Raw genomic sequence first — 25,974 nt, 5'->3', positions numbered from 1 at the left:
AAAACTCCACTCAAGCTGTGAATTGCCTTGCTCTGCTCCACAGCCAGAGGAGCGGAAGTAGGCACCAGAGGAGCAGAAGTTAGTTCCTCTTGGGGTAAGAAGAGATGGGAAAGCAACCTGGGCATTGCTTTGTAACATCCACATTTCTCTGCATGAAGAGTGAAGTTTGAATGTCTGTCAAACTCCAGACCAACGCTTCTGAAAAGAATTTTCTTTTGGCTGCCTTTTGGGATGGGTTGTTTCTGTTGAGCAGTTTTACAAAGCATACTTGGAAATACACAACAACTGCACTTCAGAATCGTGGGGATCAGTTAATCTTTCCTAAGCCTTTCATGGACTTGGCAGTGCTGGGTTAGTGGTTGGACTCGATGATCTTAAAGGCCTTTTCTAACCTAAATGATTCTGTGATTTTTAGGGTCATGTTTAGGAGGTGACTGCACTCTGACATCTCCTCAGTGTTGAGGTAGATGTGTTTGGAAGTTTTTACTTGATAAATGCTTTCATTTAAATGCTTCTGCAGGGCTGACAGGCGTAATCACCTGCGGGGTGATCTTCGCAATTACGGATAGCAACGGGGCATCGTTGTTAGAACTTGGTGCTAAATGAAACTGCTTTGATTAATTGCAAATCTGTAAGATTGTTCCAGTGTTTTGAGCTGAATTTTCATCTTTATCAGTTTAAGTGCCCACATAGGGGATCAGCTAAGGAAATTGAGTTGAGACTAATAGTTAACAATTTACCGTACATCATGGATTTTCGGTCCAGTGATAAAAGGCTGGCAGGAAATGAGAAATTGATACCTCAAAGAAGAGTAAACATGTGTTAAGTGTAGCTTTTACAAGATGGTTTGATAAATTATAAATTGGTTTAGGCAAAGCACAATGCGTACTGACATATTTTGGCTAGTTTGATGCAGATAACACCAACACTTGAAATAAATTTATCCATCTGGAGGCAGATCTGTGGCCGATGTAAATTGTCATAGTGCTGTTGACATTAATAGGGTTCCAGCAATTCATGCTGATGGAGGGAGTGTGCCTTAGTATGTGTAATAAACAGAGCTTTGTATTGTTGGAATATGAGCCCGAGAAGAAGCTGGAATTAGCTTTGAAGCTGTAAGCAGGTTTTTGTTAGGGGCGTGAGATTTTAAGCAAATAAATTTTCTTCAGACCTCAGTTTGTGCTTAGGTGAGAGGTGAGACATGCAAGCTACCTTACTTGTTACTTCGCAGGAGATATTAGACATTTTGATTCTCTGGTTCTCAGTCACGTTCTCATTCTGCAAGAGCTTTTGCAATCACTTAGCTTTGTGCATGATTTCACTGATACCAGTAACACTGCTCACGTGTCAGAGTCAGCATGTGCAGCCTTGGACCCCGAAAAACTATGTAAGAAAGACTTTGTGCAGTACTTTAAAGGTCTCTTTCTAAAAGAAAGGATTTTGTTTTAGCTTAACTGAAAAGGTGCTTCTAAAGCTTAGTGATGAGAGGGTCTGGCCCAACAGCACAGTCTGTGTTGTCTGCTGAGACATGAAGCAAGCCAACCACGACAGCCCCACGGTACTGCTGCTCACGTGCTGCCTTTCCTAAATCAAAGGTTGGGTTTAGAAATAGTTGTCTTACTTTCTGTTGCAGACCCGTGTTTATATATTCCTCGTTTTGCACACATGCTGGAGTTTGGGGACAAGAACCACGAGGTGTCCATGACGGCTCTCAGGCTGCTGCAGAGAATGAAGCGGGACTGGATGCACACCGGTCGCCGGCCCTCGGGGCTCTGTGGAGCAGGTATGTCAGATGCTGAGTGTTTCACTGCCCTCTCAGCAGGTTGGACAGGAGTCTGGGAGTTGGGAACAGGTTAGGACTTTCTCACGTCCCTGGTGATGCCACGTTCTCTGCGTTCTGTGCTGTCAGACACCTACAGATTACATAGGTCTTCATTGAAATAGTTTCTAAAACTCATACTTCATTTTTGTCCTACATTACTTGCTCACATCCTTTGTATCTTACAATTTGGGCTTTTTAACCTCCTTTCTGGTGCTTTTCTCACCCATAATCTCTGCAATCTCTGGCTGCTAAAAGGCTTTTTTTGTCAGCTAAAATGACACCATTAGTGCAAGCACTTTGATTTGTGTCTTTACACAGTCTTATGCAAGAAATGCCCTCTTTGACCTGTTCTGTGAAATTATTTTCCTCTCCATCTTTTTCCAAGATCCATCGCTGTCACGGTGCTTAGAAAAAACCTGCCTGTCTGGGAGGGCTGGGTTAAAAGGTAGTTGGTACCAGCCAGGGAGGTCAGGGTAACGAAGAGTGTAGATTGTCACAGAGTTCCCATACGTGCTTCGTTTTATTTGAAAGATCTTACATGTGCATGCTGGAATGAGAAAGAGCAAAATAGCACTCAGACCTGACGGAACCCAGGGCTATGCAATCTTCTTGAAACTTCTCTCCTCTTTTTCTTAATTGTACTTGTTCATTGCACATTTCTAAAAATTTTGAGTGCAGACTCTAGGGAAGACCAGCCCGGTCTTTGATTCACTACATAGACCACATCCACCTGAGCAAGTAATTTGATTCAAGAGACATGGATCAAGAGATTGAAGCGGGTGGTGCTGAGTCCAGGCAATGAACTGCATGGCTCATGTGGTACACTGTGGGCTGGGTTTAGTTTGTTTCTCAGGCCTAAATGTCTGTGCCAGATGTTTGAAGGACCAGTTGTTAGTTCAGCCCTAGATGTTCCCATTAGGAACTGGAGCACTTTAACCCCATACCTGAAGTGTGGAGCTCTGGCTTAGTTTCCTCTGGAAGGAAGCACTTTTGCATGCTTAAAACTGTTCTGTGCACTGAGCCACTGCCTGATGAAGGTGGGTGGAATGCTTCAACCCAGAGGTAGTGCTATGAATCACACCCTAATGTAAATGCAGCAAGTACTGGTTATAAAGCTGTAGAGAGGGGCTTGCAGGAGAGCACTTGGGCGCTAGCGAGACTAGTAAATTCTGCTAAAAAGATGACAACTTTGAAAATATGTGATTGTTCTTTTGCTGTGTTTTAAGCAGATGACTATGGTTTCCCAAATGGTAAAGCATAGAATTATTCAGGGTACAATGTGCAATCAGCTTGATTTTATTGGGCAGGGAGAAAAGTTTGTAAAGTCAAGTCAGTCACCTGTATTCTGGGACACAGCTGAGCATAAGCATTTACAGCTCTTTAGTTGAAGGCAGGGATGAAGCAGGTATAGTTATCTGACTGTTTTCTGCTTTTCTTCAGGAAATTTTCCTCTTTTTGATATTGACTTTCCCTGCTTATTGTCTAGCTCTGCTAGTGGCAGCAAGAATGCATGATTTCCGACGTACTGTTAAAGAGGTCATCAGGGTGGTCAAGGTTTGTGAGTCTACATTAAGGAAAAGGTCAGTACAGTTTTATTGCTTTTATCTCTCATTTACAGTGCTGGAAAGTGATGTAGTCTAAAATGAATGTATATTGGAGAAATCCAGGTTCTTTTGCTTTTCAGAAGTGCCAAGAATAAAATAAGTACATGTTTTAGCTGGTCACTTTTAAGTACTAACACCTGCCTCTTATGTAAGGCCTCAAATGCTTAGCAAAGGTGCTAAGGAGCACTGTGCCCATTTAACAGGTGAAGAGTTGAAGGCAAAAAATTGTTGGGTCAGAAATGTTAACAGTGTTATCATGTCCTCAAAAGAAATAATTGATTGATTCTCAAAGCCGAATGTGTACTGTGGGATTTTTTTTTTTCATTAATCCAGAATATAGTGCTGCAAAGTTGTGTCCTTTAGCTGTTATTAAACAGAACTTCTCAAAATACTTTGCTGAAATGTCTGTTTTTGATAGTGTTGCACTGCTAATAAATAGAAGACAGCACAGCGAGTCTAATCATGAGTTCACTGAAGGGGTCCAAAGTGTAGTTACCAGCAGAAAGTGAGCCTGGAAGTGGGTATTTCCCAAGTACCTTTGGCATATTTTTTCTTTTAAAGATCTAGTAGTGTTATCCGTGTTTTGGTGAAGTAAGTAGTCACCCAGTTTCCCTCATTTTAGTTTTGAAAAGCTGTAACATTTTCTTTACCTATTGGTTCAGTAAGAAATTACCTGTCTGTGAAAACCCAGGATCTCTGTTGCCTCCAGTTGCAAAGTTTTGTATCAACAGTATATTATGAAATTTATTCCACCAAGGTCTATCTTTAGAAAGCTCTCCCGGTATCTCTCCTTCCACCTGACTGCAACAAGGTTAAGCATGTTCAGCTGAGTCTAATCCCTGCTAATAATATTTACTTCTTAATTGTGAAAAATATTCTTGCCCCAGACTTCATTTGTAGAACAGGAGTGATGGAATGATTCCCTACCATGATGGGTAGCATAGGGTTAAATTTCAAGTGTTTGAAGTGTTCCCAGGTACTACCACTATAAGGGTGGAGTAATACAAATGCCACTTTTTTTTTTCTTTGGCCAACAGGTCACGTGTTTTGTGTGCATTTTGTATGATTAATGATTTATTCACCCACAATCTACTTAAAGATGCTTTGGTTAAATAGTTACAGAGTTTGTTCTTACTAAGAAAATAAGCATAATAAATTAAGGTTGGAAGGAAAATGAATTTGAGCAATTGTTTCAAGCACAGAAATCTTACTTCAAAATTCATGCTTTGAAATGTTTACTCAAGTCACACACATCAACTAAAATGACAGCGTTATTTACTTTGACAGGGTAAACGTGACAGCTGAATTATTTTCAGGCAGCTATAATTACAACTGTATTTATCATGAATCTATAAATTTGATTGATGTTTTTCAAATAAGAGCAGGTTATATAGTATTTAACGAAGGCAAGTGAAAAATATACCTTTGAAAACTCTTTCTGCACTCTAGTGTTTTTTTTCCCTCTTCTGTCAAGAATTCCTTTCCAAATGCCACTGAGTAGAAGCTGCCTAAATTAAGAATTTGTTTCACGTTCTCAAAAATGTCTTTGCTTCTCAGCTTGATGTACAGTTTTGTTTCCTTTTAATTATTGCTATAGTAGAATGAGGGCTCGCTTCACACAGTTACTCTGGTTTGTAAAGAGCCACTGCTGCTTTGTGTGTTGTGAAGATGCTGAGTGTAGTTGTGTTAACGCTCGTTAATGGCCAGTGTTGGGGAAACTTCCAGCCTGTAGGTTCTGCTGTATGGTTTGATTTAGCACCCAGTTGGCTACGTGGCTCCTGGGGAAGCACAGGCCATTGGAAGATGGATTTGCTTTTGGTGCTGGTGGACTTCCACCGCAGAAATCTGCAAGGGAAGGGGCTACACCAACACAAGGTGCCTTCTGGCCCTGCCCTGCAGATCCTGCTGATCTTGGGGGGACAGGGCTGTGTTGATCAGTGGTTTGGCTGAGGGTGTGGGAGTGATGCTTTTTAAGGAAGTCCTGCTTGGTTTCCTGTTTTGGGAAAACCTGTGGCAAGGGGTGGCAGCCCTGCCCCAAGAAGGACGCTGTGTCTGACCCTGTGCAGTGCAGCTGATGCAGCTGTGCAAAAGGGGATTAGTTCACCTTGTTGGCCATCAGCTGGAGAGCCCCAACCCTACCTGCCCGTAGTCTATCACCCTTTTCACTGCCGTGTACCAGAGAAGTAGCTCTTAGGAGGAGGTTCACAAAAATGTGGTGTACTTTCAGGCCACAAAAATGAATAACCTGAGCATAAGGGGAATCTATTGGAAGGAAAAAGCAACAAATCATGGCCCATGGACCCTGTCACTCACACTTTGAATCACACTCACACTCACTTTGAATCAACAGCTGCTAATTTCACCATCTCTTTGGCTAAAAACCAGCATGTGATTATTTTTAATATGCATAGGGTTTCGGTAGGATCGTGGTAAGAAAACTTTGTGGTTACTTCATAAGGCCTTCTAGCTTTATGTTTTGAAGCACACAATTAAAATGTAAAGCTTGTTGCTGTTGTTGAAAGCGAATGTATTAAATATTAATAAATGCACTGATAATTCTATCTCATTTCCAGTCTAATTGAAATGGTATTAACTTATATATCACTTTATATATTCAAAGTACTGTACAAATATTAACTAATTAGTCAAATTGTTATTTTCTGTGTAATCATCTGTGGAGATAGCAGAAATTAACTTTTAATGAACCCAGCCCTTTTATTTAGTTTAGTCCTCACGTTTGTGCCTGTGTTCAATGCACCTGTCTTTGCTGCTGCCTTTTTCACCTTTACATACTCTGCCCCTTCATCTGTTTATTCTCCCATTGCATACTTTCTCTGCATGCTAAATTCTGTCTTATCTGCAGTGAGAATAATTTTTTGTTATATTTGTCCATTGTGCATTATCTAATACTGTGCCATGCTTAGGCCTGTTCAAAGATCTTAGGCACTTCTTCAATAGAAATAAAAAAAAATCATCTTATCTTTGTTAACACTTGCATTTTGCTTCTTTGGGTTACTCTCTTTATCTTTAAATTGAGCTGCTTTTTGCATAAAAAATATTTCTTTTCTGTTCCATAAAGTACTATCTGTTAAAGAACCTATTTGTGATGAACATAGAAGAAGTAAAGCTTAATTTAGAAGCAAATGGAATGAAAGGCCAGAATGGGTTTAAAGGGCTCATTTTTGAGGTGACTATTTTTTCTCACAACAAAATAGCATTTTTGGGGAAGAAAGACATGATTTGTTGTGAAGGAATTTACCAGTTGGAGATGCTGCGGGGACTTTCATAAATGGGGTCCTTTGCTGATACCCTGGGGACCCAGCTACAGCTCTTTCAATGACTTCGTTGGTAATTTTCTGGAAAAATTAAAAATTCATGCATATAGATAAATGTGTTGCCTGAAGCTTTCTTACTTTCATTTCTGCAGTATATAGCTCACATAAGCCTCGTGTCCAAGCTCCCAGTGCAGTCTCAAGGCTGGTCTCAAGTCTGTGAGAGCAGGCAAAATGAGGAGCAAGTTTATACATGAGTCCAGAGTCAGGATGGGAAGAGAAGATAACAAGGACACACATAAATGCAGGGTGGCTATGAGGTTGCAGGTTCCAAAATACCAAAGCTGTTTCAAGGGCAGGACTGAAGGGAAAAGTGTGAAGAAGCCTGTGTTTGGTTGTGATCCATGCAAAGCCATGTTAAAATCCTGTGAAAGGCACCTGATGAATTCAGTGAGAGCTGTGTGCCTAAGGCATTTGAGTATGGAGAAGGGTAGGGGATGTGCAGTACCTCAGAGCTGTCTAAGTGCTCTTGGTTGTAGCATGGTATGGAGAGAAGCTTTCGGAAACCTGGCATAATTCCTTCATGTAAAGGAGCTTGTGGTGGTGTCTGCTCTAATCTCGGCTCAGCAGCGTGGAGCTCCTCCACTGGCCACTGTTGTGATAAGCTAAGAAACTGAGAAATATTTTAGGTCTCAAGTTAAATAATTTCAAGTGGCTTATAGATGATTTCTAGAAGTCTTTCTCGTATGGCGAGTAAAATACAATTTGGTCCACGCGGGCTAATATCTCATACCTTTGTAAGTGGGATTGTCTGTTTTAATGAAAAAGGTTTTATTTTTGAGGACTCTAATATTACAGGCAATGCTCCTTTTTATAAATCCAGCTTCTATGCAGCTAGTAAGGTGATATGTTAATAAGATTCCTAATATATTGTAGTACTTCGTACTTATTTAAAAATGTAATTTCGGAATTATTTGCTGTTTGCTACTTTTGAAACAATAATTAACTTAGTGCTAACTCAGGCTTAGATCTTGTAAACAGCTTTCTCGGTGTTTGACTTCCATCATCTTAATGGCTGTTAAGAAATTAAGCAGCACACTATTTTTCTTTTCCAGGAGATCATAAAGTGTTTTTTGACAGACCACAGTGGAGGAACCATGCTAATGAAACAAAATTGTAAGGAATGCTAAAGCATTTTGTTTCATTAGCATCGTGTGAACACTTGGATTGAGGGGGGAAAAAAACAACAACAAAAAATTCCAAGTGGTTTAGACTGGAGGACTTCTGGGATGGCCAAGGAGGTCTGTCGGTGGGGTTATTGGTGAGCTACCCTGAGTTCACTCCATGTGTGTTTGCAGAATCAGGGCTTGAAAATTGATGCTAATGAATTTGTGATAATTTTTGTTTTGGCGGGAGCAAGTAAAATCAACTAATTCTAAAGGGTGCTTTTATTTAGTACAATAAAACTTTTAAGGTACCCATCTTTAATACTTACAAAAACGATAGAAAGTTGCCAGCAAACAAGCACCATAAATCACCAGTCACCAATTAATTTGCAGTAAATGACTGTGTGAGTATGCTCTTAGTCCATTACAAAAAGAGGTGAAATGTATTAATGTAGTACACTGTGGAAGTTTAAATGAAAATATTTCTCTTTACAGTTACACTGAGCTGAGAACACAGACTATACTTTAGCACAGCTCAGGTGATAAGTTGTAAAACCACAGTAACTGGATCATCTCTGATTTTGTCCTTACCTTTAGTAATGAGATACTCATTCGTATAAGCTTTAAAATTACCTTTTTTATATTGCTGCAAGTACATGTAAAATTCTGTCTGTGTACAGTGACATACAAGGAGATTATACCTCTGTTTATTTAGATACTGGTGAACACTGGAAAACTTTCTAATGTCATGTAGGAAGCCTTTAATAACTATTTCTGATACATGTTCTGTATCAAATATCACTTTTAGGGTATGTATTTGCATACTTCCATTAATAGTTCATGCATAAACATTGTATGGCTTGGACAAACATGAGGAGAGAAGCATGGTGCAATAGACTGGTAAATGTGTGGTGTGAGAATAGTGATGGTTTGCCACTTCAGTGTGAATTCTGAACTTCTCTCCTAGAGTGTGTGCACAGGTCATAGTGGTGGGCAGCACTGATGAATGTTAAGTGGAAACAGTGGGGAGGTACTGCAATATTTTAGTACTTCACTAAGATACAAAAGTAAATCCTGTGCTTTTCCAGAGTTTGCAGATGTTGGAGTTGTTAGTTGAGCAATCTATTTCTAGAATATTTGTAATTGATATGACAGTTAAGATGATTTAGATATCATATAAGTTAGGGTTTTAATTATATTGTTAATTTGGGATAAAACAGGGGAATTTAATTACTGCCATCAGCTTATCTTGCAATAAGGTTTTTTAAATGTATTTCTGCTAACAATATGCCAATATTCAGCTTAGTACTTTTTAAAATCCATTAATAAACTATTATAAGTACTTTCATAGAGACCTCTCACAACAGGTAACTTAAAGGCTGATGGCTCAGGCTAAATTTCACATTCACTCTTTAAAAAACCAGTTGTTTCTGAAGTTATAATTTGTTTACCCTTCTGAATAGAGCACAAGATACCCCTGCCTGATTTCTAGAGCTAGATACGGATTGTGTATGTGTAGGAGGACACTGTGGCTCTTCCTAAATGCTCTCTGCTTAGAAGTCCCTCTTGGACTTTGAACTTGGACTCCTGAAGTTCAGAATCTGTGAGTTGGACTCCAGAAGACCTTGTTCTTTTACGTGCTTTGTTGCATCTCACTGCTGCAGAATTTCAATTAAACATTAAACCCCAGCAGCTAGCTGCACAAAGGAGTCGTTTTTTTCTTGGATGTAGACTGGATTCATAAGTCTCCACTGGATGGTATCCCTGAAACAAAACAAAGTAAAAAACCCATTGATTCAACTTCAAACCGACTGACTCATTTTCCCTTATTGGGAGCTAAATTAAGTGTGAACAGAATCGGTTTACTGTTTTAGGCACAAAAGTGCTGTATCAGAAGACGAGGTGTGGTTTTGTCCATAAACGGATGAAACAAAAGCCATGGAAATTTTTCTTTGGAAAAAAAGGCTTGGGGTTAGGGGCAGATGACACCAAACTCTGGAAAAGCTTTTCTCCCGAAGGAATTTGCTTGAAAGAGTTTGCTGTGAGAAACTGTAAGAGGAGGGTTTATACTGGAAGTGGAATCTTAGCCTGAGCTGTAGTGGTTGCCTGTGCTTTGACTATAAATAGAAAATACTTGTCTGCCAAATTTCAATTTATAGAGCCCTTTTGAACTTATGCCAAAAAAAATCTTAATTTGTATATCTGTTTATTTTCCTCCTTCTATGCGTAACTTGAAATGGCAACTCTTATTAGTGTTTTTTTTTTTTTTTTTGATTAACAAAAGTGCAAAATGAACTTGGATAGCATTTTTATGTGGGACTTAAAAAATAGCCCATAGCTATTATTTTTTTTTTTTCATGAGGGTACTCCCTCACCCCTGAAATTATTGTGCTTATAATTAAAGTTGCATCAGTTTTTCTTAGCTGCCAAACTAATGTTACCTTTTACGTGCAGTGTAGACTCCTGCTTGCATCACTTTGTTGCCTTGGTGGCATGTGTCCAAACACTGGATAAAATTAAAGAAATGTTTAAAAAATATGTAGGCAGGATATTAGCCAGTAAAAAATGTTGAGGCAGGCAAGTGGCTGGCAAATGTAGGTATTTATTTATAGCAAGTTAAAGGAGAAAATGTTGAGTGAACAGCTTGCTCTCCCACAGAGATGATGCTCAAGCTGTGATCCTGACCATCAGGGATAGTTCTTCATTTTAGCCTGGAGAAAAGGAGACTGAGGGGTGATCTCATTAATGTTTACAAATATGTAAAGGGTGAGTGTCAGGAAGATGGAATTAAGCTTTTTTCAGTGTTGACCTGTGATAGGACAAGGGGTAATGGGTGCAAATTGGAGCATAGGAGGTTCAAGGTGAATATCAGGAAAAATTTTTTTACTGTGAGGGTGACGGAGCACTGGAACAGGCTGCCCAGAGAGGTTGTGGAGTCTCCTTCACTGGAGTCATTCAAAACCTGCCTGGACGCCTTCCTGTGTGATGTACTCTAGGTGGTCCTGCTCTGGCAGGGGGGGTTGGACTAGATGATCTTTCAAGGTCCCTTCCAACCCCTATGATTCTATGATTCAGGAGGATGGCTAGAGCCTTGTGGTTAGGACTGTTGTGGAGTGAAGAAAAAATGTGCTGCTCTAACTTGGGGCTTGCCACTGGCCTGTGCCCAGGCCCTCACACTCGGTCACGTCACCTGAGCGTGGTCATCTTGTCCTTAACCTTGCTTCAGGAGTGACTGGTTTTGCTAGGGGTGTTTTCTACGTTGCTTTGCATGCCTGGAGGTGTAGCTGTTTTGGCTGGGCTCTGGGCCTGGCTGCTCATCTCAAACTAGCAGCAAGTGTGGGGTAAACAAACTAGAGGTCTTTGCCAAAGTGTGTGTTTGCTTTTACAGTGGGAGGAGAATAACATTTTAACAAGGTGAGGCTGGTTGGGAGGAAAAGTCTTGCTGGAGTGGGATTACCTGTGGGTGCATGATTCATACATGAAGAGATGGGTGACTGTAATTTAATGATGGTGGCTGGGAAGATACACGCTCCTGAAGTGATGCACAGATTTGGCAATAAATGAATCCTGAATTAAAGTAATAATAACAGTGCTCTAGCCCATGTTTTCCTCTATCCTAATAGATGAAGCGCCTTCCTGGAAGGTGGGTCATGCATGCTGGAAGCCTCTTAATGCTCAGAAAGATTTCTAGGCTGTTAATTAAAAGCTGGGTGCAGCTGCTGCCAGCAGCATCGTCCTCTCCTCTCCAATTTGATCAGAAAGGGAGGAAGAGGGATCCGGTCCCTCATACTCTGAGGGAAAGTTTTGGGCTGTCAGTCACTCTCAAATACATGGCTAATTTGGGCCTTTGTGGAGAACCCTGCACTCCAAAAGTGAGAGGAAGTTTCAGAGGCTTTCTTCTCCTCAGCATCGCTAATTCTGGGCAGCATAGCTGTGCCTGGGCTCAGCATGGTGCTTGCCCTTGGGTTGACCTGGAGGTGCCCAGTTCTCCCTGTGCAATTTGCCCCGTGAGATGACACCCGTGGCCTGTGCTCTGGGAGCAGGGTGCCTGCAGGCAGTGTCCTCATGTTAAGGCATGGCCACGTCCCTTTGTACAGGCTGCCTTGTCTTGCTCCTCAGTTTATAAAACAATTACAGATACTGATGAGGATGCAGGAAGGGAGTGTGGCCCTGTGCTCTTGGCTTTGACCCTGGAGTTGGTTGATAACTGTGAGGTTTTTTCCTAGAGAACATTCCTTCTTTAGAAGCAGTATTGCTGCAATCAGAGGTAGAGGAGAAAACCACAACTGTGGGGAGGGGAGGGGAGATGCTGAGAGGTCCTATGCTGGGAGTACTGAATCACTGGTTTAGTTTCCTTTTGCAGATGGAAGCTGTTGTCAGCTTTGCTTCCTCTGGAGGATGGGAATATTCCAGTGAGGCAGCTGCAGACCCATCACTGCCATTTTCCCATGGAAAATGTTGATATTATTAAAAGGGCACTTTCTGTCAGAAAAGCATTCTGCCAGACATTTCCTGACCTGGCTTTGTACTTAACCTTTTGTCTCACTTTCTCCATCTGTAAAATGGATGTGTTCATTCTCAACCACCTGTATAAAATGCTGAAATTTGGGAATGAAGTCCTGACAACGTGGTCTCATTTAAGATACAGTTTCTTTGAAGGATTCAGCTGCTTTCATGGCAATTCCCCATGGAGCTAATCCTATCTCTCACATAGGCAGGAACTTTTAAAATGCAGACATGAAACAATTCCAAAGTATATTATTGTAAAATTACGTATCTTCATCTATTCCATCAGTGCAATGTGCAGATGATCCCTTTATTTTACTACTGCTTCTGTGTGTCCTGGGAAGATTACTTCTTGTCTGTCTTCCGGTCTGCTGAAGATACGTTACTTCATGTTTGCTTTGCATAAATTAATTGTGCTAACACAGCAGGAGTATTTTTGAGCATACTCCTAAACTATGATGGCAGATAGATTAGTTTTGGAATCTTTTGTTGTTGCTGTTGATAGCAAAAGCAACAAGATAGGAGGAGTGAGCCACATTTCTCCTCTTAGTTTTGTCAGTCTATACCTAATTGACCACAGGGACTGCAGTATTTCTGTTCAGTCTTTGCTCATCAAAAAAATTGTATATTACATACTCTAATAAATGAAAAGCTAATTTGTGATATGAAAAGATGCTTTCTTTGCAGCAGTTGAAACAATTACTATTACTTCAGTTTTAATGTAGTTTGTATTTGAGTCAACATTTCTAAGGATGACATGTTTATTCTGTAACTTAGCAGTTTGACAAATGTTGTTGCTTTTAAAGGAGTTCTTAAAGATGTTATGGCAATGTGCTGTATGCTTTGGTAGGTTGACAGAGTTTGAAGATACACCAACAAGTCAGCTAACCATAGATGAGTTTATGAAGATTGACTTAGAAGAAGAATGTGATCCTCCTTCGTTTACAGCTGGTCAAAAAAAATTGAAGATACAGCAGGTGAATTCTGAATTAGATGCTCTCTGTATTTCTCTCCTCTCCCAGTACATTCCTTTTTGAATCAGTTAGTACTAAATCCTAACTGACTGGCCTTTGATAAAGGTTAGTTATATTTCTTTTGAGATTCTTAAGAGAAGGGTGAGTGTAAGTGTGTATGATACCCATTAAGTAAAGGGTATTTGTATATATTTTTTTCTCCTGTATCATTTTTGCTTAGTCCTCAGAGAGATGCACTCTTTCAGATATTTAGCTTCAGATGTAGCTTTAAACATGCCCTGGTGAGGGATCGAAGTCTTAGCCAGCTGCTGTGGGAAGTACAGAGTCACTGCTCTCCTGTTGCTGATCAGGATGTCTGGGTGGCCGAGTAAACAAGCAGCAGCTTGAGCTTCTGTGTTTTGCAGCCTAGCAGCATTTGGTGCTCAGCCCACGACTGCTGTATCACCGTTGAGGGCTCGGCACACTCTGCCCAGACGCTCCCTCATCTGCAAGCCAGTGCAGTTACACCAAGCTCTGTTCTCTCCTTACTTTCCTACTACACGCATTTCCCTTCTTGAGCTTTCACCTCAAAAGACAGAAGCATCAAGTCTTTTTTGTTCTTGCAAAACTGGAGGCTCTCACATGACAAATGAAGCTGAGTTTGTGGCATGGAGGTCTTGAGTAGCTGTCCTAATGTCTGCACTTCTCTTTATGTGCTGTAGGCACCCTTCCACCCTGCTTAGCAAGGGTCAGGGCTGCAGAGGTGTAAGCTTTGTAACTGGATCAGAGGCTGGTTCTGAGGTGGTGCCCCTGATCAGAAGTGCCATTACATACAACATTTTTTTTTAAACACACATGAAAACAATAACCCAATTACTTTAATGAGGCTGCTGGTTTTTTTGTGTAGTGTGACACCTGCTTCCATAGAGATTAGTTCTCCTGTGGCTCCATTTCTTTACAAAACATGAATTAAAGCTGGCACCAGAGAAGATTATACTACTGTCATTGCTTTTCAGGGGTTTTGTTTTTCCTGTTCTAAATACACAATCACTGAAAGCTCTGTGGGTGTGTTTATGGTATTCTCAGGAGCCTGCCAGGTGCTGTAGGTCAGTACTTCAGCCTGCCATTTTCCGTGTGCTGTGTCTGGCCTGGGCACTGCAGTTCCAGCAGTGTCCCTGCACTTGCTTACATCTGCAGACTTGGTTGTAGAGTCTGACTGCTGAAGAATGAGGCCTTTTATTTGCAGCTTGCCAGAGTGAAGATTGCTTTTGAAGTGTAGAGATGCATGAGATAAAATTTTACATTGGTATTTTTATAATTGTCTGTCTTACCTGTCTGACACTACAGAGTAGTTTGAGTTGCCATTTGAAACATGCTTATTGCTTTTAAAATACCCTGTGATTCTGTGTCTCTCTATACAGTTCACAAACAGTACAAAGTGGGGTTCCTTATTCATGTCACATTTATTTTGTTTCCATTTCAGCTCGAGAAGGCATTATCAAAAAAACTGGAAGATTTTGAAGGTATGTTGTGTTTAGTGTAACATATCACTCATTTGTTCAAAATTACATCTATGATTGCTGAGTTTTATTTTTATTTCATCACCACAGGTGAAATATCAAGCTATCAGGATGAAATAGAGATTGAATTAGAAAACAGTAGACCAAAAGCAAAAGGCGTATTTGCAAGTTTCACTAAAGATGGTAAGTCTGTGAAGTCTTGTGACTGCTTAGATAATAATGGGTTCAGATCCTGCAGGCAGTCTTAAGTGTATGAACTTTATTTGGTACATGTATTCATATTCATGGTTAGACTAGATCTTAAATGTCCTTTCCAACCTAAATGATTCTATGATTCTATAGATATGCTTGTGTAGTACAAGATCTCTATTGTATTGGGGTTCTCTCTGCCAATAGCTCATCCCTATGTCAGTCTTCAAAACAACTACATTGTTCATTACAGTGACAGTTTGTTACTGATTTCAGTTGTTTTTCTTGCCTGGTGCAGTATAAGCTTGGCACTGGCACCTGAGAATATTCCTTTTCATCACTGGAAGTGCAGTGGACCACTATCTAGACCCCTCTGTCGTGGAATCTCCCAGCTGACCAAGGGATACAGAAGGGCTTTGTGCAGGTTGAACTGGCTGGTGTTTGTTTGGAATTACACCAGGAAGTAGCCACCTTCTCTGGCAAAGCCCCTTTGCTCACCACAATTTGATAACACAGCAGTTCTGTTTTAAATGATGACTATAGTCACAAAAATACATTTTAATAGCCAAGGAAATAAATTTGAAGAGCATCGGGAAACTCCATGTATTCACAGATTGTGCTAAAATATTGTTTATTTCTTCTACAGATTTTCTCTTAAGATTTTTATTCTTTAAGTGAGTGCCTCTCTATTTAGTTTCTGCAAGAGATGGTAAGCAGTCATCTGTTTTTTTTTTCCCCCTTACAGATTCTGTAGAAGATAATACCTGTAGCATAACTGGAGATGAGGAGGCAGAAGATGAGGAACTGGAAGCAGCTGCTAATCACTTAAACAAGGACTTCTATCATGAACTTCATGAGAAGGATAGAGGAAAAGATAAAGAAGCTGAAGAATGCAGAAATGGAAGTGAAGCCCTTGTAAGACCACCCGCACTGGAATCCTTGCTCGGCCCGCTCCCCACTGCAGCTAGTCTTGGCATAACAGAATCCATAAAAGAGTGCATATCCACCAAGGACAGAGACCCTGGTGAGTAGATCAGTTCAGCTCAGAATGGAACCTGGACAGGTGCAGACAGTTGTGGGTTTATTGTGTAATTTCTGAGTGTCTAAATGGTTACTGTGGTAGCAATTCCATGAATCACTGTATGACTGAGGTACAGGAGCTGTGAGGCTGGATGGGACCAGTGGTCTTGGTTGTTGATGTTGGTTGTTGGCATCTGCTTCTGAGGAAGCTGCAGGAAAATGTGGAGTGCCTCGTTGTTTCCTGCAGCCTGAGAATGTGTATCTCTTAGCTGAGTAGATTTGCAGTCATGTGATAGCTGATAGGCATATTTCAAGCCATAGAGTATCAATTAGGAAATGGAGGAAGCAGATTTCTGCAATTATGACTGGGAATTAAACCCCAAGTTTGAGATATTTAGATCAAGGCAGACTTTCTCAGGAGACATTTATGGGAGTCAAACATGAAGCAGTCTGCCTGTCTGATTGAGAATCTTTGCAAATGGCAAATATGTAATGTGTTTGTAAGAGGAAATAGCTGGTTGTGTGCTTTTTCTTCTTTGACACGGACTTTGGTGTGTGCTGTGGTGGTTTTGCTCCATTTTTCTTGAAACCTCCAGGTCTGTCTGTATTGTAAAGCTCCGTAGTACAGTGGGAGCAGGACTGGTCAACTAAGGAAGTCAGTTTTGCCAGAGCCCTTAAAACAAACAGTGCTACAAACAGCAACTTGTCCAGGCAGGTTTGTTTGCTTTTTGTTACGTGTGCTTGAGCTATATGGAGATGGCATTTTTTAAAGTTCCTTTTGCATCTTAATGACTCTAAGAATGGAACGTATCTGAAAGGAATTTTATTCTTTTCTTTATCACAGTTAATTTTTCCCTCATAAGACACACCTGTCTGAATCTGTTTTGTCAGCTTACCTGAGGTTGGATGCAGCAGAATGTTTTGGTATCCAAACTGTTCTGTTTGCTGATTCCTGGTGACGAGCACCTACTTACAGTAAGGTACTCCCTGCTTCAGTAGATGAACCCAGAGCATTTAGATTCTTCTTATGTTAGTGGTTGCATTCCAAAAATGTAGCAGGATGATTGCACATGTATATTTTGTATAAATGAAATCATATAGAAACACTTGAGTGGGTTTGGTTTTGTTTTCATTACAATTAAGAAAATGGATGGCTTGTGGCTGATCTTTCTCCTGGAAATCAGTGGTTCATGCTGAAGGGAGGTCAGTAATGGCTAGAAGCTGTTGTTGTCTGGCTAGCCAGTGACCTGTAAAAATGAGTTCTTGGTGATGGACATTTCTCAGCTGGCATTGCTATTGACCACTTTAATGGACAGGGCTGAGGGCTGAGTTCAAAGAGGGAAGGAAGCTGGCACAGCCAGAGAAGTTGCCCTGCGTCGGGCTGCAGGCGGGCGGGCAGGAGGGCGCGTGGCTGCTCATGCTGTGGCTTGTCTGCGTTTGCTGTTTGTTTTCTTTCAGAAGTGGAGGATGTGCCAAATGAACTGAATTTCAAAGCCAAAGAAGTTTCAGTCTGTTAATTCTCTTCTAATGCATCTGAGAAATCATTGTGGGTGTTTGGACAAGTACTTACTTTCTTAACATGTTGTGAAGCTCATATGCCAAATTGCTGTTTTGATTGTAGATCCTACCCCAAACTTTTACTTCTTTTTTTTTTTCCTCCAGTGACTCTGCTAGTTTACTTTAATCATTTAAAAGTTTCACGTTAAGTGATTAACACTTTGATTATGTCTGTACTTTGAGGTAGTTGTGGTGGGGTGCAGTTCCCTTGCCACGGGGTACCTGCGTGGTGTGGGTGCATCATGGTGTCCTTGTGCACCATCCCTCTGAGGACTTGGCTTCCTTGGGGAAGTCATCTGGGTTCAGGAGCAGTAATGGAGCCTTGGTGTGTTTTGGATGGTCAGGAACCAGGTCTAGCAGATGCTCTGGGATGTACACCTGGCTTGCTGTTTACCTGTTACTACACAGAATAAAGAAAAACCTCTTGTTAAGATGCCTTCCATTGGTTACATCTTGGCTCTGAACCCCAATGAAAACCAGTGTAGATGTTTCTGTCACCTCAGGCAATGATGTCTTGATTTCTGTCTCATAGCTCTGGGAAATCTGGGAAAGGCTTGTACCGGGAGGTAATATCATCTTCTGTCAAGCCAACTGGTATAGCTGTAACAATTAAACAGTTTCCAGGTTTCTAGACTCTTCTTCAAGTCTGAAAAAGAAATGGCATTTTTCAAAACTGAGTATGGGATGGGAGCAGTTGTTCAGAGTTTAATTTGGGGTGGCACAGTTATAGATCATTTTGAAACAAAACTAGTGGTACCTGTGGAAGGAGGAGGAAAAGATCATAAAATTTCCCACATTTATTCTTTTTATTTAAACTTGTTTTAGTTTAATTTATATTGTGAACCTTAGCTGGCCATAGGTTTGCTATGGTATTTGATGTTCCAACACCTGAGTCCACTGGGAAAGGGAGTCACTGTAACCTTAAAATGACAGTTTTGGTCTTTCTCCCCACCTGTGTAAGTCACAAACTTTTCCCTTCCCTCATCTTACCTTGAGTCATCATCCACTCTGTGGACCGTCTGGGTCAGGTTGGGCTGGAGGCCTTAGCTGGGATGATTCTGTATCTCCTGCTGGTCTCCACATGTTGGATGTGGGTGTGTTATGTCCGGTCAGTGCAGCAGCTGGAAACAGCATGCCTGGTGCTGCGTGGTGAGGATTCCAGTGGTGACACACTGTGGGGTTGGGCAGGTGGTTCTTAAATAGGAGCTCAGCAGGCAGGGGAAGTATATGCAATATTTGACCTCCTTAAATGCAGGGTATCTCCTTTCCTCTCTGTAATCACCTGTCTTCCTAAAAAAAACCTCTGCTGCAGGTACCTTCTATGAGTCTTTTCATTTGGCTTTGCATGTGGTAATTCAGTTTATAGTTGCTTACATCAGCTGCTTTGGGAAACCTTCCACCTTTGTGCTGCGAGGCTGCAGCAACAGAAGAATGTTTCTCACAAACTGCTTATGCAGATAAGAATTAGGTGCAGAGCCCAGGTATTAAGAAAAATTCAGTGTATTTTTGCTCCACTTATCATTGATATTTGAACAGTGTGAGCTTGTCCATGTGAGTGTTTTATGGAAAGCAGTCTTTTAGCCAATTTGCATTACAAAGAGGTCATGCAAGGTACCAGGTTGATGAGTCTGAGGCAGTGAAGTACATAGAATAAACAATATGGTGGACTGTTGTTTTTTTCCCCCAAACTGTATTGATTTGCAGAGACATTTAAGCTGAAATCTGTTTGAGTCTTTGCAAACTGCTTCTTTCTTCTTCATGCTAAAAGTGAGATCTCAGTTTCAGAGATGAAGATTGGGTACATCAGCCTGTCTGTGCAGCACCCCAGCATCCTCTCCACATTCTGTCTGCTCTTTCTGATTCTGCAGCTCCTCAGAACAGGGTGCTGTTTCTTTTAGGAGACTGCCACAGTCAAATATCATGGACTTTGTTCTCAGGGAATCACATCATTTGGTGTAAAATTTCCCTTTGCATTTTATTTTTATGTCCCTTTTGTACCACTTGAAATAATTTATCGTGTTTCTGTCCTGATGTTTGCTGGCTGTCAGCCTGTCCTTCCCATGTCACGTTACTAGACTGTACCCTGCCAGTTCATCTCCCCTTCCCACTTATAGCAAGTGCTGTAAACTTAATTCTGGCTAGGGCAAAAAGTGAGAAAGGTCTGATAATAACAGAGATAGTGGTAAAATACAGGGTCTAAGTTACCGACTGGCTTTATATAGTTTCCCCTTTGTAATCTAGGTGATGTTTGAGACTTGATTAAGTGTTTGTTTTGAATCAAAATTCACATGCAGTCATTTAGGGTGGTAGTTTCAGATAGAATGTGTGAAGGGGGGGTGTGCACGCCCCTGCACGCCCTCATGAAAGCCAGCAGCTTCTGCAGGGAGAAATCGCCGTGCGTGTAGCAGCTTGTGCTACCTGCCTTTTGCTCATTTCACAGGGTGCAGCAGAAGGGGGTTGTGTTTGTTCACGATAGTGTGCTCATTTAATGCTCCTTGTATTTATGCCTCTGTTACTGCTGCAAGCATAATCTGACATGGGCTGAGGTTGAAAGATGTTGCCATTGATTTCTGTGGGTGTTGAAGACCCCATGCAGACAGTGTTCATTGATCGAATAGTTGTTGCTCCTGTCTGCCAGTGCTTTTCAACTTCTTACTCTAGGAGGATGTGAGAATTGGCTACAGAAGAAGTTATACAAGACAGGGATGGGCTCATCCTCCAGGGTCTTACTCTTTTTCTCGAGATTTCATCCCTTGCAACTGCCAGCTCCCACTTCATACTTCACCCTGGCCTCGGGCCTTCCCTGATCCCTCTGTGAACAGCCTCAGCTCCCTCAGTCAGAGAGGAAGAATTCATGTGTGCATGATCCTCCTTTTTTTGTTGTGTTGGCAGCATCAGACAGCCAGTGCCAGCAGCACTCCAGGCAGGGGAGTTTGCAGAAACATTTCTAGCAGGGTCCGAGGTGCTGTGGAAGGATGCTTAAGGGCCCACAGGCTGAAAACTCTTGGAGAATGGCTGTTGGCAGCTACACGTGCCAGCAAGAGTTGTTTGCCCCATCCAGGATCCCAATTTGGATTGTGATGTGGTGGGGGGTGGGCTCACTGCTCTTGCCATTGCTGCTCCATCAACAGATGGGTTGATGACCCCTCTCTGGGCAGTGGTTTCTTCTTCTAGCATCCTCCTTTCTTCCTCAGATTTTGTCTGAATACATCAGTGCCAACTGTTTGAAAATATAGAAATGTATATGTGCATATAAAAGTATACAAAAAGATATAATCAGTAATTAGAGAGAACATTATGAAGGGCTATTGAATCATAATTGCTGCATACATGAGAAATAAAGCTGCTGAGTTTAGTGCTAATCGTGTTACATATGCAAAGCAGACTTGGTCATCAGTGCAGGCATGAGTGTCCCTATCCTGATCACTCTTTTTCTGGCTCTGGCTTCAATGCTGCAGTTGTTTTGATAGTTTTAAGCCCTACCTGGAAATGGTAATGAGCAGTGTGCATGACCTGGTTGGTGCCACCTTCCCTGTGTGACGCCTTCTGAGCACTTTTCAGGTTTTGATCTTTGTCTCTACCATTTGCTCATTGGAAAATATTTTCTGTGGCAAATTTTCTTTTCCCCAATTTTGAGATCTAACGTATAAAAACCTTGGTACAAACTAATCTAGCCTTTATGTGCCTGTGCTTGGCAGTCTTGATAGACTGTATCCCTGATTGAGCCTTCATTATGCTGTTAATGAGATGTGAAGAGCCAGCATGGTAATAGGAGACCACCAGCTGCTTCGAATGCAGTTTTTTGATACCTGAAGTCTTGGGTATGAATTACAGATTACATGATTTCCTTACTTGACTATGTATGCCATTCATACACAAGTACTGCGTGTTCATGTGTTACTTCAGAATCTGTGTACACATTTTTTTCATGTGGGATCTTTGCATTTCATTAAAGGATAGGAATGCTATAAATTCATTCCATATTTGTGCTGTGAGTAACTAGGAAGGTTAGGGGATGGAAACTAATAATAAAGTTTGGCTGAAAGACTTTCAAACAAATCTAGAGAGGAGTTTTGGAGAGAACCTGAAGTTTGTTAGAGCCATCAGGGAGATAAATTTGAGTGAAAGCATAAGCTGAATTATGCTACATTTTTAGAACACTTGTGGATATTTTAGGAATTTTCTAAAGGATTGGTTTATCAATACAGACACTCCTTACAGGAAAGTGTGTGCCATTTTTCTCAGAAGTCTCAATCAGAAAGAACTGCCCCATAGTAATGAGTGTTGTGGTTAGGAGAAGGTACAGGAGAGGCGGATTCAGGTTCCTGAGCCAAATGGAGCAGACCCCTTTAAGACCTTACTTGGCCTCATCCCATGTCAATGGATGCCCTTAGCCCCTGGCTGACCAGCCTGACTGTCCTGTTATCCCGACTGCTTCAGGGGAGGTAGCCCCCTTCTCCCCCTGCTTTTCCTCTTGAAAGCTTTTCCAGGCTTGGACTTTCTGTTTTACCTGTCTTTTGCCTCCCTCATCCCAGCTGCTGAGTGGTCAGTGTGTCTTCTCTGTCATTAATTCTTTGGATAAAAGTATGATGTAAAATCAGTTTTATTTACAGTTTGAGTAGCATGAAAGCTTCACAGTGCTCTTTGATGAGAAGGCTAACCAGCTGCATAAGGCTTCATCCTCCCTTGCTTGAGGAAAATAAGGCAGAAAAAGCTGCTTTCTCCCCTCTCTCTGCTTCACCTGGCTGCTGGTCACAGGCTCTTTGGAAAAGGAGGGGGCAGTAGGGCCGTTTCTTCAGTTTGAAGACAAGCAGCTGGAGAAGAGGGTGAACATGCTGACCAGGGACTCTGGTGCATCATTCTGTGTGTTGGTATTTGTCATGCATCACTTCTACTTTTAAATGGAGCAAGGAGAGGCAATTGGCCCAAGTTGGGTCTTATGCATTGTTTTCCCTTATGTTGAGGGGAAGTCCAGGTCTGCTGTTGTCTGCTCCACCTAGTTGTAGACTTGTGGAGATGGAAATGTCCAGGAGCACAAATAAGGCAAGCAGCGAAAATGAGAAGCTCAGCTGGGGCTTTAGAAATGGTCCTTCTCCCAGGCCAAAATAGCAGAATTACCAAAGCAGTTCCACAAATACTAAAGGAGGATTTTGTTTTGTGGTTGACTTGGATGCTTCTGCATTTGTAAGTGCAAATCTAAGGTTTTCCTCCTGCTGGGGCTTCTTTTCAAGGTTTGGTTTTCCCCAAACCAGGACACAAGGTTTCCTCCTGTCAGGTCTAGGATCTGAAAAGATGCTGGTTCTTAGCATGTCGGATATTTTCCAAGGCATTTATAATTGCTTCTCTCTTTCTGGGGTCTGATTCTCAGGCAACCTGTGGAAACTTAACCACCTCAGGGATCACTGCCTCACTCCTAAATCTTGGTTGAAATAGGCTGTGGATTAAAACAAGACTGAGAGAGGTGGTGCTGGGGGGTGACGATGCAGACGCCTACAGGCACACAGGAAACCTGGCTAAAAGACCTGAGTAACTCTCTGTTAGTAGGAGAATTATGTGATATTTCCTTTTCTGCTTCTGCCAGAATTTGAGCCCATTAATGCTCACAGTTATTTGGTTAGGTGGCCACTTTGCAGAAGAAACGGACATTCCTGCCCTGCTTTCCTGCCAAAAAGGAGGAAAAGTCTTTCACAAAAAATCTCAGCTAAAGACTGAAATAGTTCATTAGAGAGTTGGGGAAGGTGAAATGCATAGAGGCTACAGAGAGGACATTAAATTCACTTGGAAAGCTGCCTACTCAGGAGGATGTTATTTGAGCAATCCATCACGGTATCTGAAATGTCAGGAGTTGAGGCCTGGGTTCAGTTCAGGGACTCTTCATGGTCTCAGTTGTTATTGAGAATAAAGACTTATTAACCTAGGTCAAGGAGCCACAAAACGTGCCCGTGGAAGAAGGAAATACAGTGCAGAGAGATTTGCAAGGTTTAGCTACTTTGGGCTTAATATGAGGGGTAATAAATCCATGTGCAGTGCTGCGGTGGATCCTGACCACTTCGCATTTGTCTTGCATCTTCTGAAAAAGCTGAAATAATCCTCCATTTCGTATATTCTATTTTCTTCTGGTAAAGTTTCAGCTGGGAAAGGCAATACCTGCAAACTGAAAATCCACCAAAGTAAGCCCTTTAAAAGGAGTGCTGCTGCTGCAAGGGTTTAATGTTTTTGTGTAGCAGTTTGTTGTTTTGCTTTTGTTCAGTGGCTTTGAATTTAACTTGAAAAATTAATTCTTAGATCTTCTTAGGTATTAACTTCATCACACCCCTACACACTTAATCTGTTTTGTTTGTTGGTCTGAAATCTGTGGGACTGTCATATTGGTGAAGATAAACATGTGTCTGCATGGGCTGGGCTGTGGCTGGTGTAGATGACCCGTGTAATTAGGGATTTCAGATGTGGCTCTAGAGACTGCTGATGAAAAGAGTCAGGAGTTTAGCCTTGTATAATTGTTGTTTGACATTTTTGGTTTGCTAAATGCTTTTATAACTAAGATGGATGTATTATCTAATAGAGGAATAATATTAATGTTGACACTGTTGGCAATTAAAAACAATTTTGGAAACTGAGTTTTACTGCTCCTGATCGCCTTTGAAATAATTTGTTTTTCAATGTTACTTTAGGATTGGTTCATTTATTAGGACTTTTTTCTTGTGTGACAATGAGATAATTGCTATTTATTTTTTTTCCTGTAAGCAATTATAATCAAAGCAGCTAAATATAGAGTCTGCTTTGACCTGGAATCAGGGTGACCTGTTAACATGAGGCTACTGTAGTCTTCAGCTTTTCAGTTTTTTTTTTTTCATATGAACTCACCAGAATGCATTCAGTAGGGCTGAAAAAATTGCATTTAGAGTTTTCGGTGTTCATTAATTACAGTGGTGCAAGGCCATCGAAACTGGCAGATGAGACAAGCTTTGGATTGGTTATTAATAACAAAATTTATGAACTTTTATGTAGGATGGTGTGGACTGTATTGGGTCAACAGTGTTTGAAGCAGCCTGATGAGGAGGTGCCAGCAGGCTACTTGGGGAGGGGTAGTTACTGGGGGGGGGGGGAGGGGGTGAGTTGCAAATTGTTGACTATAGGGATTTTTTGCAGCCAAGTTTTTCTAAAAGGAAGAAGAAAATACTTTCTTTTACTTTTAAAGTCAGTGGTTTATTGTAAGGCTTAGTTTTTATATTGAGACTTGTGTGTACACCTAAGATTGTAGAAATTGTTTTCTGTGACAAAAGACTCAGACATTTACAACTGTGCACCAAAAATAAGTGAATGAATATGAAATGAGAGAGAGCAAGTAATGCTGTTAAGTAGTACCAGGAAAGAAATTCAGAGCAAGTAACAACGCTCTTGAGATAGGTGTAAAAGCCAGAAGTAAACAGTTGTACAGTAGGTGGAAGGATATGGTTTTCAGCAAATTCCCTACCTAAAGGCCATGTTTGGTTTAGTTATGGTGGGGAAGTCAATGTGTACTCACAGATGGAAGGAAATAAAACAGTGCTCCGTGACCAAATTGTTAACACTTGCAGAGGAACAAGGCCAGTGACTGATTTTGGAAGTTACGCTTAATGGCCCGTACTAATTTCCTGCTAAAGGTGAAAAATGCAAATCCACATTGCCGTAGAAGTCACGTGCTGAAGTTCAGCAGTATCCTTATCAACATGAAATTGTGTCACTGGTGGTGATAGTGGATTCTGTCAATGTTTTTCATTAAATAAAATGTACTTCAGTGAGAAGTTGCTTTTCCATAAAGTCTCTCTTTGCACTTCACACCAGATTTCTTGCACTTAGTGGGAGTATTGCTTTTCATGCTACCACCGTGTCTTATGGCTCTGTAGCTGCTGCAGAACTAACATGAAGCTCCTGTGCTAAGTTCTTGCCCAAGAGCAAAGATAAAATCCCTGGTTAATCCTGCACTGGTTGAATTTGGCCTCCAGTTTCAAGGTGGAGCAGATGTGTCAGGGTGTGAGGTTGTGGGTGCTACTGGCTGAGGTTAAGAAGTGTCTCACTTTACTGGCCTGGCCTCCTCTTACCTGCTGGTGTTAGTGCAGGTGGAGTTGCCTCCCTCAGCTGGGTCTGTCAGACGCCTCACGGCCTTGTGCAGCCCTTTTTAATCACGGGCTGATTTTGAAGGACTCGTGTTGGGGAGTGACGCCTTGGCTGGTACAGGAGCAGGCAGAGGGGAGGTGGTACCTGCCGTGGAGGGAAGGGGCATGAGCCTGAGTCGCTGTGGGCAGGAACCAGCTCCCCCAGTTCAGCTGGCGCTGAAGGAACACTTTGGGCCATGTCTTTGTGGTGGCAAGGAACATGTATTTTG

At 41.5% G+C, this 25,974-nt stretch overlaps 1 protein-coding gene across 1 annotated transcript in view; it reads left to right on the top strand.

The window, feature by feature from the left end:
* The first annotated feature begins 1,638 nt into the window (after positions 1–1,638).
* Positions 1,639–25,974, top strand: part of LOC103775602 (transcription factor IIIB 90 kDa subunit-like) — an 83,028-nt gene continuing 58,692 nt past the window's right edge. Inside the window, exons 1-6 of the mRNA XM_008943065.1 lie at positions 1,639–1,783; positions 3,309–3,402; positions 13,221–13,347; positions 14,807–14,846; positions 14,934–15,026; positions 15,778–16,056. Coding sequence (XP_008941313.1) covers positions 1,666–1,783; positions 3,309–3,402; positions 13,221–13,347; positions 14,807–14,846; positions 14,934–15,026; positions 15,778–16,056 — 751 coding nt within the window. The 5' untranslated portion in view covers positions 1,639–1,665. The remainder of the gene's footprint in view (positions 1,784–3,308; positions 3,403–13,220; positions 13,348–14,806; positions 14,847–14,933; positions 15,027–15,777; positions 16,057–25,974) is intronic.

This window comes from Merops nubicus, unplaced genomic scaffold, assembly GCF_000691845.1.
Source record: "Merops nubicus isolate BGI_N331 unplaced genomic scaffold, ASM69184v1 scaffold18116, whole genome shotgun sequence".
NCBI lineage: Eukaryota > Metazoa > Chordata > Aves > Coraciiformes > Meropidae > Merops > Merops nubicus.
Note: the sequence above shows the minus strand (reverse complement) of the source record. Positions and strands in the feature narration are given on the sequence as shown.